Source organism: Anolis sagrei, chromosome 3 (assembly GCF_037176765.1).
Source record: "Anolis sagrei isolate rAnoSag1 chromosome 3, rAnoSag1.mat, whole genome shotgun sequence".
In the NCBI taxonomy this organism is placed as follows: Eukaryota; Metazoa; Chordata; class Lepidosauria; order Squamata; family Dactyloidae; genus Anolis; species Anolis sagrei.
Window position 1 is genome coordinate 263,676,869 of NC_090023.1, and position 19,732 is coordinate 263,696,600.

At 41.9% G+C, this 19,732-nt stretch overlaps 1 protein-coding gene across 1 annotated transcript in view; it reads right to left on the minus strand.

The window, feature by feature from the left end:
• Positions 1-9,560: 9,560 nt before the first annotated feature.
• LOC137096671 (cytochrome P450 2J2-like) overlaps positions 9,561-19,732 on the minus strand; it is a 38,758-nt gene continuing 28,586 nt past the window's right edge. Inside the window, exon 9 of the mRNA XM_067466335.1 lies at positions 9,561-10,381. Coding sequence (XP_067322436.1) covers positions 10,191-10,381 — 191 coding nt within the window. The 3' untranslated portion in view covers positions 9,561-10,190. The remainder of the gene's footprint in view (positions 10,382-19,732) is intronic.

The window sequence follows — 19,732 nt, forward strand, 5'->3', positions numbered from 1 at the left end:
TCTCTGATGGTCTTCAACTCTTTCTTGTTCTCTTCCTGGTTTTCGGTTATTTTTTCCGTTAGCTTTTGAAGTTCTTTCCAGATGTCTTTCATGTTAATGTCCTCTTGACCTGAGCCTCTTCTTCCCGGGTTCTTGGGATCTTTTAATTCTTTGTCAAGCTTTGCTTTAGGAGTATTCATCCTGCCCTCCATTGACATTGTCTTACTTTTGGTTTCTTAACTGAGATTACCTATTTATTTATTATTTATTTACAGTTCTTATATTCCGCCCTTCTCACCCCGCAGGGGACTCAGGGCGGATTACAATAAACACATATATGGCAAACATTCAATGCCAGTTTGACAGACAACAAATACAGACAAATACACCAAGGCTATTTAACTTTTTTTTTTCTGGCCGCCAGGGGAGCTGCTGCTTTTCATCGTCCATCAACGACACCGATGAAGTTCTTCCGCATTCCACATTCCCCGGAGTCTTCTTTCTTTATGGCCTCATAAATTAGTTAAATTCAGCCTCCCACACTTTAAGGTGGTACCTTATTTTCCTACTTGACAGATGCAACTGTCTTTCGGGTTGCAAAGGTTGACAACGGGCTACACAATGGCTGGACACCCACTCCAGCCCGCCTGGCCTCGAACTCATGACCTTTTGGTCAGAGTGATCTTAATGCAGCTGACACTCAGCCAGCTGAGCCACAATCCCGGTGCCAGCTGAGCCACAATCCCTATTGTCGTCTAAATGAGCGGTGGTACACTTGGGGGGGGGGGGTTCCAGTGCTGGCTTTCTTGCCTGCTCCTGACCCCGCTGGAGGTCTGGGGCTACTACCCCCTCTCGCTTTACCTGCCTGGTTTCCCTGGCGATCGTACGCCTTGCTTCACTGTCTTTACTGTCATGAAGAATGGGATAAAAATGTTTGAAAGGTGGTGGGGCGGCCTTTACAACGCGGCGCGGGGCTTGCTGAATACAGAGTCTTACCCTCTTATGCAGGCCTTTGTGTAAATTCTTTCAGGGTCTAGGCGTTGTAAGCCGTGTATACTGCTTGTTCTGTCGCCTCTAGTCGTCCCGTTTCTTCGGCGCGTCGTGGTTTCCCTTCACCGCCGGCCTGTATTGCTGTTGAAGGGGGGCTGAGCGGGCCCGCCAACAGACTTTGAGAAAAGGATATGATTGACTAGTAGGTTGACAGGTCTGATTGGCTTCTTACACTAAGCCCGCCTCCTGCCTTCACTTCTTTTATCGGGCGGCTGGAGCTTCCTCTTTGCCCTCCACGTCCCGCCCCCTTCCGAGAGCCGCCTCCTTCTCTCGGGCCGCGGGCTGCGAGACGCCGACCCGCGAGGAGAACCACCCCTCTCGATGACCTACTCAGTCGGCAAACATCCGTCTACTCCTCGAGTAAGTGGGTGAGCCTTGGACCGGAGGTTGGGGTGAAGCCGTGGATGGGGTTGGGACGGAACGAAGTGGAAAATGGCAGACAGGGTTTACTGGTTCTACTCACATGTAGACCTTTACTGCCGGCGGCTGTTAGCGGCTATTGGCGAGCCTTCACAGTCTTAGCAGCTATTTGAATAGAGTCTTTGCTGGTCGGTTAAGTCAGTTTGGTCAGGGCAAAGGCAGCAAGGCAAAAAGGATAATGTCGAAGATATATTCCGAACTGACCTGTAGCGTTTCTTCCTCGGTCTCTTTCGGGAAAGCCCGTCCCGTCCCGCTCCCAAAGAGAGCAAGAGGGGATTTATAAACTTTGATTCCACTCTAATTCCATGGGTATCGGATACTGTCTATCTCCTGCCGAAGAGACACTTTTCCAGAGAGTCTTTCTCCTATGTTCTTAGTCCTTTGCCCTCTGGTCTTCACGAGGGCTACGTTCCTCGTCTCTGGCTTGGGCTTTCGGATAGGGTCGCCTTCCCGTTCTCTTTCGGAGACCAAATTTTCCCTTGTTAAGTATCCTATGTTTTCTTGTTGTTACGCAATCTCTGCTGACATCGGGAGGCAGTAGGTGCAGACCAAGTCTGCTTCTCGCCAGTCTGCTCGCGCGCCCCAGGCACCCTTAAGTGCCAACTAGGCCCATGCGTACCCCCCCATGACTATCCGCCGGGGGAGGGGAGCAGAGGCTCTACCCAGCGGTCTCTGTTGCGAGTTAGGTTCGAGAGAGCCGGAGCTCTCCTAGCCGCGTCCTACCTCCATGGACGCCAACCGGAAGTCCCTGATTGTAACATAGCCAGTTTCTAAGTGACTTGGGAATATTTGAATTTGCTTTGTGAAGGTTTCTTTAACACAAGGAGGGGTATTACGGTATATTGTTGTAAGTCCAGTGTGTGTGTGTTAAAGGAAACCTTGCAGAAAAGCCTTGCAAATGTGTTAATGATTAACTGCAGCTGCAGAAGCTAGCTCAGCTCAGCAAGGCTAGGCCACGCCTCTTCTAGGTAACAGTTTTCTGAAGCTTTTGCAAACTGTTTTATTTTCAACTCTGCATCCAAGAGTAAAGTTCTACTGTTTTATTTCTTCTGACTGGTCTGTGTCCTTGGCATTGGGATTTTTGGACATGTTGGACATAGCTACTGTGCAACAAATTGATTCTGCGTAACAGTTTTTACCATCCTTCTAAAGGACAGGAGCGAGGGGGCTGACCTGATCTCATCAGGAAGGGAGTTCCATAGCTGGAGAGCAATCACTGAGAAGGCTCTATTTCTCATCCCCACCAATCGTGCCTGTGACAATGGCGGGATGGAAAGCAGGGCCTCCCCGGAGGATCTTAATCTCCATGATGGTCCATAGGGAGACTTTGTGTTGAGTTTTGCAGGATGAATGAAATATAAAAAATTGATATTTAGCTGCCTGAACAATATTGATATAGCAGAAATTCTTTAAACAGATCCGTTGACGAAAAACCAAAATAAAATCAATTTATGACTACATTCTTGGTTCTGTGCTTAAAGAAGAAGTTTGAGAACATCAAAGAAAGTTAAAGATGAAATTACAACAATTAAATATAAGGCACTGTAGTTATATTTGTATGTTTAGTTATGAACTAGAGCGAGGAACAGCACACACTTTATAAGGGTGGGGTGATGTTGTCAGTCCTACTGTAGGTTGTTCATTGAGTTCTTTGACTCCTGGAGGCAGCTGGAAATGGAAGGCTCTCAGCAGGTTGATGAAGAAGATGAAGAATCCTTCCTTGCCAGTTGCTCCCCCAAACACGCCCAAACCCCTGCAGGGGAAACAAAGGCAGAAAATGAGCATCTATCACATTCAACAAATAAGGATGGATCTGAAAACTGGACTATGGATTAGTAGGTTATGGTCCATTCCACCCACTCATAGAATCATAGAATCATATAATCAAACAGTTGGAAGAGACCTCATGGGCCATCCAGTCCAACCCCCTGCCAAGAAGCAGGAATGTTGCATTCAAATCACCCCTGACAGATGGCCATCCAGCCTCTGTTTAAAAGCTTCCAAAGAAGGATCCTCCACCACACTCCGGGGCAGAGAGTTCCACTGCTGAACGGCTCTCACAGTCAGGAAGTTCTTCCTCATGTTCAGATGGAATCTCCTCTCTTGTAGTTTGAAGCCATTGTTCCGCGTCCTAGTCTCCAGGGAAGCAGAAAACAAGCTTGCTCCCTCCTCCCTGTGGCATCCTCTCACATATTTACATATATAAGAACTTGTTGACTGAAGGCGATGCTCAGGAGTGGAATACACTGTTTATTTATTTATTTATTTATTTATTTATTATTTCATATCAAAAGCATTGCATAAATTAGTATAAAACTGATAAAAATAGAAGGATTGTAGGCGGCTAAATATCCTTTGCCCAAGGATTGTGGGCGGCTAAATATCCTTTGTCTGTAGCCTCCAATAACTCTTCCTCTGTACATGAGGCAGGGCACAGTGGACAAGCATACAGATGCGGAGTTGTCTGTTCTGCTCCACAGGCATCTCGAGGATGGAAGGGTATCTTTCACAAGTGCCTTTGTTGATAAACACTTCTTTTCATTGGTAAACACTGTTCCTACAACTGCTATGAAAAATTGGACCAAAGAACTAACAACAGAAGATTTCACTGTAGGCGTGATGCAGGTAGGGAATGGTTTGTTGTATGGCAAAATGGATTGAGTAATAATGGAAAATGGACCACAAGAAGATATGAAACATTTCCTGTACTATCTTAAACTGAACCGTTTTAATTGCTTTTAATCTTTTAATGGTATTTCTTTCTGTTTAAACATAGTTTCAAACCCTTTTAATGCTTTTTTGTTCTATTTCAATGTTCACTAAAATTCCCATGCACAAAGATAGCTTTAAAAAGTGTTATTGGATCCACAAGGTCACAGAACAGTGAGGGATACTGTCTCTATACCTTCTATATCAGCGTTTCTCAACCTGGAAGGGTCACAAGGGGGTGTCAGAGGGGTCGCCAAAGACACAGTATTTTCTGTTGGTCATGGGGGTTCTGTGTGGGAAGTTTGGCCCAATTCTAACCTCGGTGGGGTTCAGAATGCTCTTTGATTGTAGGTGAACTATAAATCCCAGTAACTACAACTCCCAATGTCAAGGTCTATTTTCCCCAAACTCCAGCAGAGTTCACATTTGGGCATATTGATTGTCATGCCAAATTTGGTCCAGATCCATTATTGTTTGAGTCCACAGTGCTCCAAAACTCAAACTCAAGGTCAATGCCTACCAAACCCTTCCAGTATTTTCTCTTGGTCATGGGAGTTCTGTGTGCCAAGTTTGGTCCAGTGAATGAAAACACATCCTGCATATCAGATATTTACATTATGCTTCATAACAGTAGCAAAATTACAGTTGTGTAGTTATGGTTGGGGGTCACCACAACATGAAGAACTGTATTAAGGGGTCGTGGCATTAGGGAGGTTGAGAAACACTGTTCTATATCCATTAGAAAGGTGAAAATATGCATGTGTGCATTGGCTGGAGTGCCCATTTTCACAGACAGGCTCCCACTTCCACAAACAGCTTTAATCCCCACCTATGAAGAGTCACCAATGGCCCTCCTTCCAACGACATTGCAGGTTATAGTGAGCACCATAAACAGGTACAAGAGCCCTGCCATTGTACTCTCCAAACACAATACTGCCCCTCTCATCCAAATACTGTATATACTCGAGTATAAGCCTAGTTTTTCAGCCCCTTTTTAGGCTGAAAAATCTCCCCTCGGCTTATACTCGAGTCAATGTTATTTATTTACTATTTTACTCTGTTATTAGTATTATTTTATTGCATTTATTATTTTACTCTAATTATTATTATTACATTTATTATTTTACTCTTTATTGTTATTATAGCATTTATTATTTTACTCTATTTATTATTGTTATTATTACATTTATTATTTTACTCTCTTATTACTGTTATTACATTTCCATTTTTTTACTCTATTATTATTTTTATTATATTTATTATTTTACTCCCTTTATTATTATTGGAAGGATATGTAAGCACATTTACATTGAAGAAGGTTAGAATAATGGTTTAATCAGAGTTGGACAGCTTTATCTTAAATTACAATTTTATGTAAATATTTTTGAATACTTACTCTACTGCTGCCTCAATTAATGTAATTTTATTGGTATCTATTTCTATTTTGAAACTTACCAGTAGCTGCTGCATTTCTCACCCTCGGCTTATACTCGAGTCAATACATTTTCCCAGTTTTTTTGTGGTAAAATTAGATGCCTCGGCTTACATTTGGGTCAGCTTATACTCGAGTATATACGGTAAATGCTTTCATCTGGGGACAATTTCCTCCTAGATTTTATGTTTTTCCTCCACCACAGACATCTCAGTGTTTCTAACTCTCTCCCCTGGTGTGGAATTTGCATGATCCTGCCCACTGCCTCTCCCACAACTCTTTCGTACTCTTTTCTACAGGGCACAAAAACAAAACAGCATTGATCAGCAACTGAACATACTGGAGGGGATGAGTGGAGTGACTCAACCTGATGGAAGCTGTAGTTCACCCTGCATCAAGATAGAGTACTGGGACCCCCACCAGCAATGGACCTGGACCACATTTGGCACACAGAACTCCCATTAACATCAAAAAAAGAATGGAGAAGTTTGCGGGGAAGGGATTGACCTTGATTTATAGCAGTTGTAGGTACTGGGGTTTATAGTTCACCTGCAATCAAAGAGCACTCTGAACCCCACCAATGATGGACCTGGACCTAACTTGGCACAGAACTCTCATGACAAAAAAAAAAATACTGGGGGGCTTTGCAGGAAATTCACCTTGATTTGTGGGAGTTGCAGTCCACCCACATCCATAGAGTACTGTGAATCCAAACAATGATGGATTTGCACCATGCTTGGCACACATATCCCAAATATGCCCAAATTTGAATAGTGTAGGGGTTTGGGAGAGATTGACCTTGATTTTGGGGAGTTGCTGTTCACCTACAAACAGAGGAACTGTGAACCCCACCAACAATGGACCTGGATCAAACTTGGCACACAGAACCACCATGACCAATTGAATATACTGGAGTGATGTGAGGGGATTGGCCCACTATGATGGGAGCTACAGTTCATCCTGCAGACAAAGATTACACAGGCCCCACCAATGATGCATCTAGAGAGCAAACTTGCCCAACATGACAAACTTTAATCACTGATGGGGTTTCAGGGGTTTAACATGGCATGATGTTAGCTGTAGTTCACCCATAACCTTATGCATTTTGTAAAATAAACAAATGACTTTTTCAAATAGCCCAGGCAACACCGTGCACTCAAATTAGTTTTATATATAATTCAATGACAATACTATTAATTCTGTTCATGTTTACTCAGATGTGCTGTTAATTTCAAGAGGACTTTCTCTGATAGGCTTATATAAGATTGTATTCTAAACAAAGCAAAGAGAAAAAGAAAAAAATACAAAATAAAACAAAACAAAAACCTCACAGTTCTTCATTCTCCTAATGGAAAGAAATAAGAAATCTGGTCTTTTCTTTGAAGGGTCCTTCAGCAGTTAGGCAGTCACAATCATTTGATCTCTCCATACTATAGTATTAAGGGATCTGCAGTTTCATAAAGTGTGTATAATTCTTTGCTTTATTACCCACGTGAGTATATGTCCTAAAGCAAAAATTGGACTTTGAAAAAATACTGCCACAGTACAGCAATGCCTCATAAAGGATAAGGTCTATAAGCAGATCTTATCCTGAAAACTCCCCAGAAAGACACACTGATAAACCACAAATTGCTTTGAATTTCTTTTTACCTGCACCAAATACCAGGTACTCTTCAAAAAGGGGGGAAGAAGGGACTGCGGAAACTATTGAGGCATCTCCCTTCTAACCTCCGCTGGGAAAATCCTTGCAAGTATCATCGCATCTGCCAGTTTAGGAGTGAACATTGTAGTTTAGGAAATAGCAGTGAAGAATTGAAGGAAGTCTAACTTGGTATAGATTCTATATAGTTGCTTCTAGGAAGAACTATTGCTAGACAAACTTGATGATCATGCCTTCTAAACCTTTATCTAAGTCATTAATAAAGATGTTGAACAGGACCGGGCCCAGAATGGAACCTTGCAGCACTCCGTTTGTCTTCCCTGGGTGCATCTACACCAGTGATTCTCAACCTGTGGGTTCCCAGGTGTTTTGGCCTACATCTCCCAGAAATCCCAGCCAATTTACCAGCTGTTTGGATTTCTGGGAGTTGAAGGCTAAAACACAGGTTGAGAACCACTGAGCTAGAGACAATAACACTTGATAGCCTTATCACTCCCCATAATCTTATTGAATCCTATCCTATCCTATTTGTTGTTGATCCACTTATTTGGGCTTCACGCAATTCTACCATTTGTCAAAATATATGATCCTATACACAAATATAACATTTTACAAAATATACAATTTTTCTTGAATATCATTTTAAACTTGGAGGTTATCATTCTTTCTGGGAGAAAATCCCAGAGTTTAACTGTGTCCGGTGTGAAGAGATACTTCACTTTGTCTGTTCTACATTTCACATCAATAGCTTCATGAAGTGATCAGGAACATCCTGTTTTCTAGCGTTGTGGGTCAGGTGTTGATTTTCTCACGTCAGTTAATAAAACATCTCAGCTTTGCTCACCAAAATTCTGGCGAGATTCCCAAGCAACTGCTTCCTATCCCTGCTAGCACATCAATGCCAGCCATCACATCGCCTGCTTATCAGAAAATATGTCCATGAGAGTGTAAACATGAGAAAATTGCTGTTTCTTGTTTTCAAATGGTTTATTCAGGAAGACATTTTACAGATGAAAAGGACAAAAGACGTCATACAGCAAGATGTTTGGTGAGAATTGATAGAAAAAAGCTATTACATCAAATGAGGATGGAGACGAAGTGTCACAGCTGAAATAATACAATTCTTCTATGCTGTGCTATGCACTCTCTTTCAAATTCTGTACAAATGGAGAGAGAGAGAAAACACTGGAAGGTGTCTTCGATGGAGGAAACACATAAAATCTAAGATGAAATTGTCCCCCAATGAAAGAGTTCCTTGGATGGTGGGCAGTATTGTGTTTGGAGAGGACATTGGCAGGGCTCTAACATGTTCATTGTGCTATACACTCTCTTTCTTCTTGTAAATAATATTAGAATTGCTCACAAAGGTTATGAAGAGTTCCCTCTCCAAACACCTGGGGAGCTGCAGAATTTTGAAAAGTTCATATAGGAAAAGTGAACTTAATATGAATGAATGAAACAAATTGGGAGGGGGGGGGGGTCTGGTGGCACAGCAGGTTAAACTGCTGAGCTTCTGAACTTGCTGACCAAAAGGTTGGCGGTTTGAATCCAGGGAGTGAGATGAGCTCCCGCGGTTAGGCCCAACTTCTGCCAACCTGGTAGTTCAAAAACATGCAAATGTGAGTAGCTCAATAGGTACTGCTTTTGCGGGACTTTAATAGAACTCCATGCAGTCTTGCTGGCCACATAACCTTGGAGGCGTCTATGGACAATGTCAGCTCTTCGACTTAGAAATGGAGCTGAGCACCAGCCCCCAGAATCGGACTTATTGTCAAGGGGAAACCTTTACCTAAACCAAATTGGACAAATTGACTGTGCTGATTGAGCAGAAATGTTTTAGAATGACTGGAACTTGTTCATTATCTTTTCACAACAATGATGAAGGCAATTTGTCAACTGCCTTCTTAGAGTGCTGACAAAATTGATTTCTTAGAGTGCTGATTTCTTAGAGTGCATGATTTCTTAGAGTGCTGACAAAAGAAATATGATTATATAATATCATTTAATGGGAGTAGACTACCAAGGGATAATAGCTTACAGAAAGAGAATGGTAAATTTGTAGAGCTTTTTGATTGTGTGTGTGTGTTTTTTGGAAGGCTGAGTGAAGGGAGATAGACACTTTTGAACTGTGGTGTTGGAGAAAAATTGTGAGAGTGCCTTGGATCACAAGAATATCCAACCAGTCCATACTTCAGGAAATAAAGCCTGACTGCTCACTGTAGGGAAGGATATTAGAGTCAAAGATGAAGTACTTTGGCCACATCATGAGAAGAAAGGAAAGCTTAGAGAAGAAAATGATGTTAGGGAAAATTGAAGGAAAAAGGAAGAGGGGCCGACCAAGGGAAAGGTGTATGGATGGTATCCTTGAAGTGACTGGCTTGACTTTGAAGGAGCTGGGGGTGGTGATAGCTGACAGAGAACTCTGCGTAGGCTAGTTTCAGCTGAGCAATTGATGCAAAGGCAGTAGAACAGAATGAGACAAAATCTCTTTATGATTGTGATAAACTTATGAGTCAAGTTTGCTTCAGGCCCTGTGAGTGGGGAAGAAGTTTCGGAACATTAAATGAAGAGTAAATTTCCTTTAAAATCACAGGATTAAATTGTAAGCCGTTGGAATTACAGTAGACTCTCAGTTAACCAAAACAAAACCAATCAGAGCTCTCAAGCAACCAGCAAAAATGCTTTAAATGACTGTTAAAATGCATCTATAATTCAGGAAAGCTCTACTACATTAAAGTAGGTTTATCTTTTGTCTTAATTTGTCCTAATTTCAACTACTGAATTTCAGAATTAATATCAAAGCATTACAGAGTTTATGGTATGGTGTAGATATAATATTGGTCAGACCTGTTTCCAAAAATAACTCTCAACATTTATTCTGCATCTCAATCCCTATGAGTGCTAGTTGGTTAACTCAGAGTCTATTGCATTTTGTATACTTTATGATGAACTTTCACGAGGAACAGCACAAATTTTGTGAGGTTTGGGTGACAGAAACATTCCTGCTACAGTTTCTTCACTGAGCTCTTTGACTCCTGGAGGCAGCTGGAAATGGAATGACTTCAACAGGCTGGTCAAGAAGAGGAAGTACTGTATCCTCCCCATGTGTTCTCCCAAACATGCCCGAGCCCCTGCAAGGGAAATAAAGACAGAAAATGAATATGTATCACATTCAGTAAACAGAGAACAATCTGAAAATTGGGCTATGAATGTATAAGTCATGATATACTTCTCCTTCTTAAAGGAACCCATCAGATTCAAATGAGAATAGAAGCAACTCTGCTTAAACATTAGGTAGGACACATTAAATTTAAACAGCAATATTTCTTTACTACTGTCAAACAGAAAAAGAATAGTGAGAAACAGAGAGGAAGGAGTAAATGATGCAGAAGCAAGTCTACAACCACTTCATTGGTAAACACTTTCCCTAAAAATAAAATATAAACTTGTGAAAAATCAAACCAGAGAACTAACATTGGAAGATTGACTTGTTTATAAAGCTATTGTCCTCCCAACCTTAGTAATTGTGGGAGTTGAAGTCCAAAACACCCTGAGGGCTGAAGTTTGCCCATGCCTAGGCTAACCCCTCGTTCTGTTTACTGGGAAGTTACTCTAATCAGTAGGGGTGAGGGTGAACCCATGGACATAAACTGAGCCATGATCGAGGCTCTCATCAATTTCACTATGGAACATTGGTGGGAGGGATGAGTGAGTATGTTTCCTACACTATGATTTCTGTATTTTTTTTCTTATGAATGTGACTCTAGCCTGACCTTTCTGTGCTATTCCCCTTTATAAAAATTGTATAAAAAAATGGACTTCCGGGTTGGTGTCATGGCGGCTGGCTGGACTTCAGAGGAGCTCCTCTGAGTCAACCTCTAAATTTGACCAGCGGAGGCAAATCAAGCCTCCTACCTTGGGCCGGATCGAGTGCCGGAGCAACGCGAAGCCCCCTACAACCCAATCCGATGGTCTAAATGCGGGCCCCCCTCAAGGGGGTCAGCCGGCAGACCCAGACGGGAGAGGGCAGCGGCTGGTGCAAGAGGCATCCCCATCCAGGGATCTGGAATACGGGAACAACAGCCGCCACTGTTTTTTAAGGGCGTTGGAGACTTCCATGCGAAGGTGAGTTACTCAAAACCCCTCAGAACAAAGAAAGGAAAGTACAGGGGCCAACCGAGATGGAGAGAAGAAAGGAGGCTACACCTTCTTCTGGAAGGGACTGCCCGAAAAAGACCAAAGAATGCACGGAGTTGGCTTTGCCATCAGAAATGATCTGATGAAACATCTGTCTGAAGCACCCACTGGCATCAACGAACGACTCTCAACCCTCCGAATCGATCTTGCCAAAAACCAACGGGCAACCATCATAAGTGCCTATGCACCAACACTAGATGCTGATGAAGACATCAAGGAGAAATTCTACTGTCAGCTGGACACCGTCCTATCGGGGATACCTAAGGAGGACAAAATCATCCTCCTGGGGGACTTCAATGCAAGAGGGGTGAGACTTCGACCTGTGGCCAGGGACCATAGGAAAAGACGGGGTTGGAAACAGCAACTCAAACGGCATCCTGCTTCTCACCAAATGTGCGGAGCACAACCTTGTCATCACCAACACGCTCTTCCGCCAGAAAGACAAGTTCAAGACATCATGGAAGCACCCCCGGTCAAAGCATTGGCACCTCTTAGACTATGTAATCACACGCGCCAGAGACCGCCGTGACGTGCTCCTCACAAGAGCCATGACAGGTGCTGACGACTGCTGGACTGACCACAGGCTAATTCGATCCTCGATGGCTATCAAGATTGCTCCCAAGCGCAGACTCCAAGGAAGGAAAACAAGGCACAAAATGAACACCCAAGCCCTTCAGGAGCCCTCCAGACGAGCCCATCTCCAAACAGCACTCAAGGACCATCTACACACAGTACACCCCGAAAATGTTGAGGAACATTGGAACAAACTGAAGACCTCCATCATCCAAGCCTGCGAAGAAACTATTGGATACCAAGCCAAGAAACATCAAGACTGGTTTGATGAAAATGACATCGAGATCCAACAGCTAATTGACAAGAAAAGGAAAGCCTTCCAAGCATGGCAGAGAGACATCAACTGTGCTGCTAAGAAAAAGATCTATGCCAGTGCAAAAGCTGAGGTCCAAAGAAGGACAAGAGAACATCTGGTGGACAAAGAAGGCCGAAGAAATCCAACACCTGGCAGATACCCATAATGCTCAGGGATTTTTCAAAGCCACAAAGGTCATCTACGGACCAAGAAACCATGGCATACAGCCTCTACGCTCATCAGATGGAACCAAACTCCTGAAGGACCAAAACTCAATTGCACTACGTTGGAAAGAACACTACCAAAGCCTCCTGAACCGCAGCTCCAATGTGGCCGAAGAGGTCCTCTCACAAATCCCACAACAACAAACCAGGGATGAGCTTGCAGCACTGCCCAGTTTGGAAGAAGTCAGCAATGCCATCAGCCAACAGAAGAATAACAAAGCCAGTGGACCAGATGGGATCCCTGCTGAAATCTTTAAAGAGGGAGGACCTGAGCTGACACACCAACTCCACCAGCTCATAGAAAAAGTGTGGGTGACCGAGAAAATCCCAGCAGACTTCAAGGACGCCACCATCATCACCCTCTTCAAAAAAGGGGAAAGAACAAACTGCGGAAACTATCGAGGAATCTCCCTTCTAACCTCCGCTGGAAAAATCCTCGCAAGAATCCTTGCAAACCGCCTTCTGCCCCTCTCAGAAAACACCCTCCCAGAATCCCAGAACGGCTTCCGCCCCTCCAGAGGAACCGTGGACATGATCTTCACTGCACGACAGCTCCAAGAAAAATGCAGGGAACAAAACCAACCTCTGTACATGGCGTTCATCGACCTTGCAAAGGCATTCGACACAGTGAACCACAGCGCTCTCTGGAACATCCTCCACAAAATCGGGTGCCCAAGCAAATTTGTGAACATCCTGCGGCTCCTCCATGATGACATGATGGCAACAGTCTTGGACAGCAGTGGCTCCCAAAGTGACCCATTTAAAGTGGAATCCGGTGTCAAACAGGGATGTGTTATTGCCCCAACTCTATTCTCCATCTTCATCGCTATGATACTTCACCTTGTTGATGGGAAGCTTCCCACCGGAGTGGAAATAATCTATCGGACAGATGGCAAGCTATTCAACCTCAGCAGACTGAAAGCCAAAACCAAGGTTACAACAACATCTGTTATAGAACTCCAGTATGCTGATGACAATGTCGTCTGTGCACATTCAGAAGAAGATCTACAAGCCACTCTAAACACCTTCGCAGAAGCATACGAGAAGCTCGGCCTGTCATTGAACATTGAAAAAACCAAGGTGCTTTTCCAGCAGGCACCAGCCAACCCTTCTCCAATGCCAGTGATACAGCTTAATGGTGTAACACCTTGGCAGCCACCTCTCCACCAAAGTCAACATCGACGCCGAAATACAACACCGCCTGAGCTCTGCAAGTGCAGCATTTTCCAGAATGAAGCAGAGAGTGTTTGAGGACCGGGACATCCGTAGGGAGACCAAGGTGCTTGTCTATAAAGCTATTGTCCTCCCAACCCTGCTCTATGCCTGTGAGACGTGGACTGTCTACAGATGTCACATGCAACTCCTGGAACGATTCCATCAGCGCTGCCTCCGGAAAATCCTGAAAATCTCCTGGGAAGACAAGCGGACAAACGTCAGTGTGCTGGAAGAAGCGAAGACCACCAGCATTGAAGCGATGGTCCTCCAACATCAACTCCGCTGGGCAGGCCACGTTGTCCGGATGCCTGACCACCGTCTCCCAAAGCAGTTGCTCTACTCCGAACTTAAGAACGGAAAACGGAACGTTGGTGGACAGGAAAAGAGATTTAAAGATGGGCTCAAAGCCAACCATAAAAACTCTGGCATAGACACTGAGAACTGGGAAGCCCTGGCCCTTGAGCGCTCCAGCTGGAGGACAGCTGTGACCAGCAGTGCTGCAGAATTTGAGGAGGCACGAGTGGAGGCTGAAAGAGTGAAACGTGCCAGGAGGAAGGCGCGTCAAGCCAACCCCGACCGGGACCGCCTTCCACCTGGAAACCAATGCCCTCACTGCGGAAGAAGATGCAGAGCAAGAATAGGGCTCCACAGCCACATACGGACCCACAAGGAAATCCATAATGGAAGACCATCTTACTCGTCCAACGAGGGATCGCCTAAGTAAGTAAGTAAGTAAGTAATAGGAATCACATTAACAATAGACAACCAAAAAACCTTAGTGTGCAATATCTACGCACCAAATGGTCCTAAAACAAAATTCATACAAAAACTCAATAACCTAATTAAGGAAATAGAATACAAACATTTAACAATAATGGGTGACTTCAACCGAGTAATAATAAGCAGCAATGAAGATAGAAAATCGGAGAACAAAAGGCAGAAAACTACAAAGACAAATCTACTTCCTCAGACCATGATAAACTTGTTAAAAGAATTAAACCTCAAAGATGCTTGGAGATTCCATCATCCAGGTGAACAGGACTTCACATTTTTTTCGGGGAGACACAGAAGTTGGTCTAGAATAGACATGGTGTGGAATTCATTCTCATTATCGTCCAAGATAGACCGAATTGAAATACTCACCAAGAAAGACTCTGACCACAGCCCAATAGAGGTAATATATAACCAAAAAAGAAGACAAAACACCTGGCGCCTGAACAACAATTTAATGAAAGACCAAGAAATACAACAAACTCTCAGAACACATCTAATCAATAGGCCTGGGTAACAATGCAAAAATTTGTTTCTAAAATCGATTTGTAATTGGGGTGTTTTTTTGTTTCGATATTTAAAATAATTACAAAATTTTCCCAAAAAAAAGTTCGGTATTTACGAAATTTCGTAAATATTTACGAATCGATTCGTTAAGATGGCGGACCCCCGCGCATGCGCAAAATCACTTCCGAAGCTTCGTTATTGGTGCGGGAGTCGATTCGTTAAGGTTAAAACGAATCGATTCGTTAAGATGGCGAACGCGATTTGCGCATGCGCAGAAACGACTTCCGAAACTTCGTTATCAAATACGAATCGATTCGCTATTAAATTAATAACGAATCGATTCGTTAAAATGCGATTTTAACGATTGCGCAATGCTAAATGCTCTATAAACAAAATCATTTCATAAAATAAATCAAATAAAATAATCAAATAGAACAAGATATTAAGATATTAAATAAAAAAGTAATAAGATAAAGTAGCCAAAACTGAGTCAATTTAATAATATAATGAAATAAACAATAATATAATAATAAAATTTAAATAAATAAAATATAAATAATAATAAATAATAATTAATAATAATAATAATAAATAATATAAAATTATATAATATATACAATACAATATAAAATAAAATAATATAATATAATAATATATTATTATATAAATGAAATAAATAATAATATAAATATTTAAATAAAATATAATTAAATTTATAAAATATTTATAAAATATAATTATAAATAATAATAAAATAATATATAAAATTAAATTATAAATTATTAATATATAAAAATAATGTTATTATAAAAACTTAGAAAGTAAATATAAGAAATAAATAAAGAAAAAGTAACAAAAAGTAACAGAAATTGCACTTTGAAAAAACTCTGAAAATTATCTGGGAAGTATTGCATAATAACATACTAATTTCTGTAGCAGTATTGCAAGTTAAGTAAGAAGGACCAACTTCACATTTGGGTGGTGTATCTTAATGTGCATCCTTAGCCCTGTTGTGGCAAGATGCCTCATATCTTTTCCTCTGCTGACGCTCACACCGCAATGCCTGCAAACTGCCAAAGTGGCCCTCTCATTATGGACGTCGTAATGATCCCATAGGAGCGATCTCGGCCTACCCCTACTAGGCACTTCAGATGTACTCATGCTCGTGTTTGGACTGTCGGTGTTTGTGGAAGGGAGTATAATTGTTGGTTGTTTCTGTAGCTCGCCCTGCATCAGCATGCAGTCCTCGTCTTGATCACTAATTCCTGTGGTGGAAGCACATTCCATCTTGTCTTCCTCCCATTCCTCTGACACGTCCGCCTCCTCGCCCTCCTCTTCATAACAAGTAGTATCAGAGGTAGTTGGAAGGACATCAGGATCTGAACGTAGAGTCTTTTGAACTGATGAAGAAGAAGGTTCTGCCATCTCACAGCTGGTTGAAGCATCTGTGAGTGTTTCAATAACCATCTCGTTGGATGAATGTTCCCTTCTTGTCAATGTGTTCATCTCCAGTCCCCTGCCTTTCTTCGGTATTCGCGATAGCACTTGGCCCTTGCAACTAGCAAAGCCGGGAAGGAAGCGTTTCATCACACTGGTTGGAACTACACAAATAATGAGCAAAAGGACCGCACTGGTTGGAACTACACAAATGACAAACGCACACACAGCCACCGAAGACTCTTTTATTTTTTTAGAATATTTTTTGTATTTTTTTAAGAATAAAAGACAGGTATTTTTAGAAAATATTCAGAAATGGAAAATGAACCAAAAACTGGCCTTGATGTAGAGCTAACACAGGCAGGAGACAGGGCAATCGAGAGCACAAACCAACAGAAGAGTCTTTTCTTTTTTTAGAATATTTTTTGTATTTTTTTAAGAATAAAAGGTATTTTTAGAAAATATTCAGAAATGGAAAATGAACCAAAAACTGGCCCTGATGTAGAGCTAACACAGGCAGGAGACAGGGCAATCGAGAGCACAAACCAACAGGAGACTCTTTTCTTTTTTTGGAATATTTTTTGTATTTTTTTAAGAATAAAACACAGGTATTTTTAGAAAATATTCAGAAATGGAAAATTAACCAAAAACTGGCCCTGATGTAGAGCTAACACAGCCAAAAGACAGGGCAATCGAGAGCACAAACCAACAGAAGAGTCTTTTCTTTTTTTAGAATATTTTTTGTATTTTTTTAAGAATAAAACACAGGTATTTTTAAAAAATATTCAAAAATGGAAAATTAACCAAAAACTGGCCCTGATGTAGAGCTAACACAGCCAAAAGACAGGGCAATCGAGAGCACACACAGAAGAGTCTTTTCCAACGAAGCCAACCCAATGCAAGTCTTTTTCCTACCCAAGCCAAGCCAACCCAAAGCAAGCAGCCCTCCCGGACCTCTCTCCTCCCTCGCCTCCGCGCAACAAATGAGCTCCGCGGCCACGCGGAGCCGCTTTTAAAGGCCTTGCCGGCCAATCAGACACTGCCACGGTGCACTGCTGGCTTGCTGATTGGCTCCAGCCTCCCAGGGCACCAGCAGCATCCTCCATCCCATTTCCGAAACGGGCGGAAGCTCGTTAAAAGTATGGGGGATGCCGTTTCGTTATTTTTAAACCCTTCCGGCTTTGAAAATGTGTTTTGTAATCGATTCGTAATTGCCAAAAATAACGAATAATTAACGAATTACAAAATTAACGAACGAAACCGCCCAGGCCTACTAATCAACTACTTTGCCACAAATGAAACAGAAGACACAGATATACAAACAGTCTGGGATGCGGGAAAGGCAGTGATGAGAGGAATGTGTATACAACAAATGGCGATAAGAAATAAAAAGAGAAACGTACAGATGAATAAGATAACAATAAAATTGGATGAGGCTGAAAGAAAATTGAAACTAACTCCCCAAAATTCAGAACTAACTTTCGAAATAGCAAGATTTCAAAAAATGAGAATAGAATTGGAAACAGAAATGATAGCAAAAAAACTAAAATTTGTGAAACAATCATATTTCTACAACGCAAATAAAATCGGAACATGGCTGGCACGAAGAATTGGAAAAAAGATGCAAAAGCAATATATCACAGAGATAGTTACGGAGGATAAGGAATACACTAAAGATAAAGATATAATAAAACAATTCAATGATTACTATAGTAAGCTATACTCAAGAGAGCAATCCCGGATGGACGATATCACTTATTACCTAGGAAAACAAAAACTGGAAAAATTCTCCGAAAAACACAGAGAGAATTTAAACAAAGAAATAACAAACCAGGAAATACAAAACGCGATAAATAAGTTAGACGTCTCAAAAAAGCCAGGACCAGATGGATTCTCAGCTCTGTATTATAAAACATATGAGAAAGAATTATTACCTAAATTGAAAAAATTAATGAATCAGGCACTAGAAACAAAAAGAATCCCAAATTCGTGGCAACAAGCAAAAATTATAATGATATATAAAGAAGGGATAGACAGATTGGATGTAAAGAACTATCGTCCGATATCGCTGCTTAATGTGGACTATAAAATATATGCAAGTATAATCGCCGAAAGACTAAAGGAATTCCTTAAAGAATGGATCCAAGAAGAACAGGCAGGTTTTCTTCCGCACCGCCAAATCAAAGACAACATGAGAACGGTAGTGAACATCATAGAATATTACGAAAAAATTATAGATAAGGAATGTGCACTGCTTTCGTTAGATGCGGAAAAAGCCTTTGATCGAATCAATTGGGAGTTTTTTGTAGCCTTAGCGAAAGAATTGGACATGGGATACCACTTCATCAACTCAATAGAATCAATTTACAACAAACAAGAAGCCAAAATTAGCATAAATGGGTGCATCACAGACAACATACAGATCTCAAAAGGTACGCAACAAGGATGTCCGCTATCTCCACTGCTCTTCATAATGTCCCTGGAAATACTATTGAATAACATAAGAAACGACAACAGACTAAAAGGTGCCAAAATAAGGAAACATTCGTATAAGCTGAGAGCATACGCGGACGACATAATATGTATAATTGAAGACCCTGTAGAAAACTCTGAATTATGGCTAAACAAAATTGAAGAATTTGGCGCACTTGCAGGTCTAATCATAAATAAAAAGAAAACAAAATGGCTAACAAAAAAAGTTAGGTACCTTCCCCCCCTTCCTCCCACTACTTCCCCTCCCTTTCCCCCGGATTTTAAGTTATATCGGTTACGTCAATGATTAACATCCAATTGATGTACAACAATCAAAAACCATAATAAAAATTATTATTAAAAAATTGTATAAAAATATAAGAAGCCACTCTCAGTGACCCTGGGAAGTAGGAAATCTCCTGTTGAAAAGAACCTTGTCAAAAGACATATTTGCATGAAAAATACAATGGGCCGTGACCTGGGAGCTCAGAGTTGGTCCCCCCCCAGCGGAAGGTGCCCACGTGGCATAAACAATCATATCTCAACAGGACAAAGGACCTTCGGAAAGCCGCACTTTATCCTCATCTGTTTGCTTATTCAAGCTTCTCTCTGCCGAAACTTCAGCCAAGATTGACTCATTGTTCCCATATCCTGGCTCAAAGAAAATCCGGATTTTGGCTAGCTCTCCAGACCTCAACGTTGATTGCTACTCATCAAGACAATAGGCTGGTCGGCTAGAAGGCCCCCCAGGGACTCGCCGGCCATTTGGACACCACATATTTCCATAATCC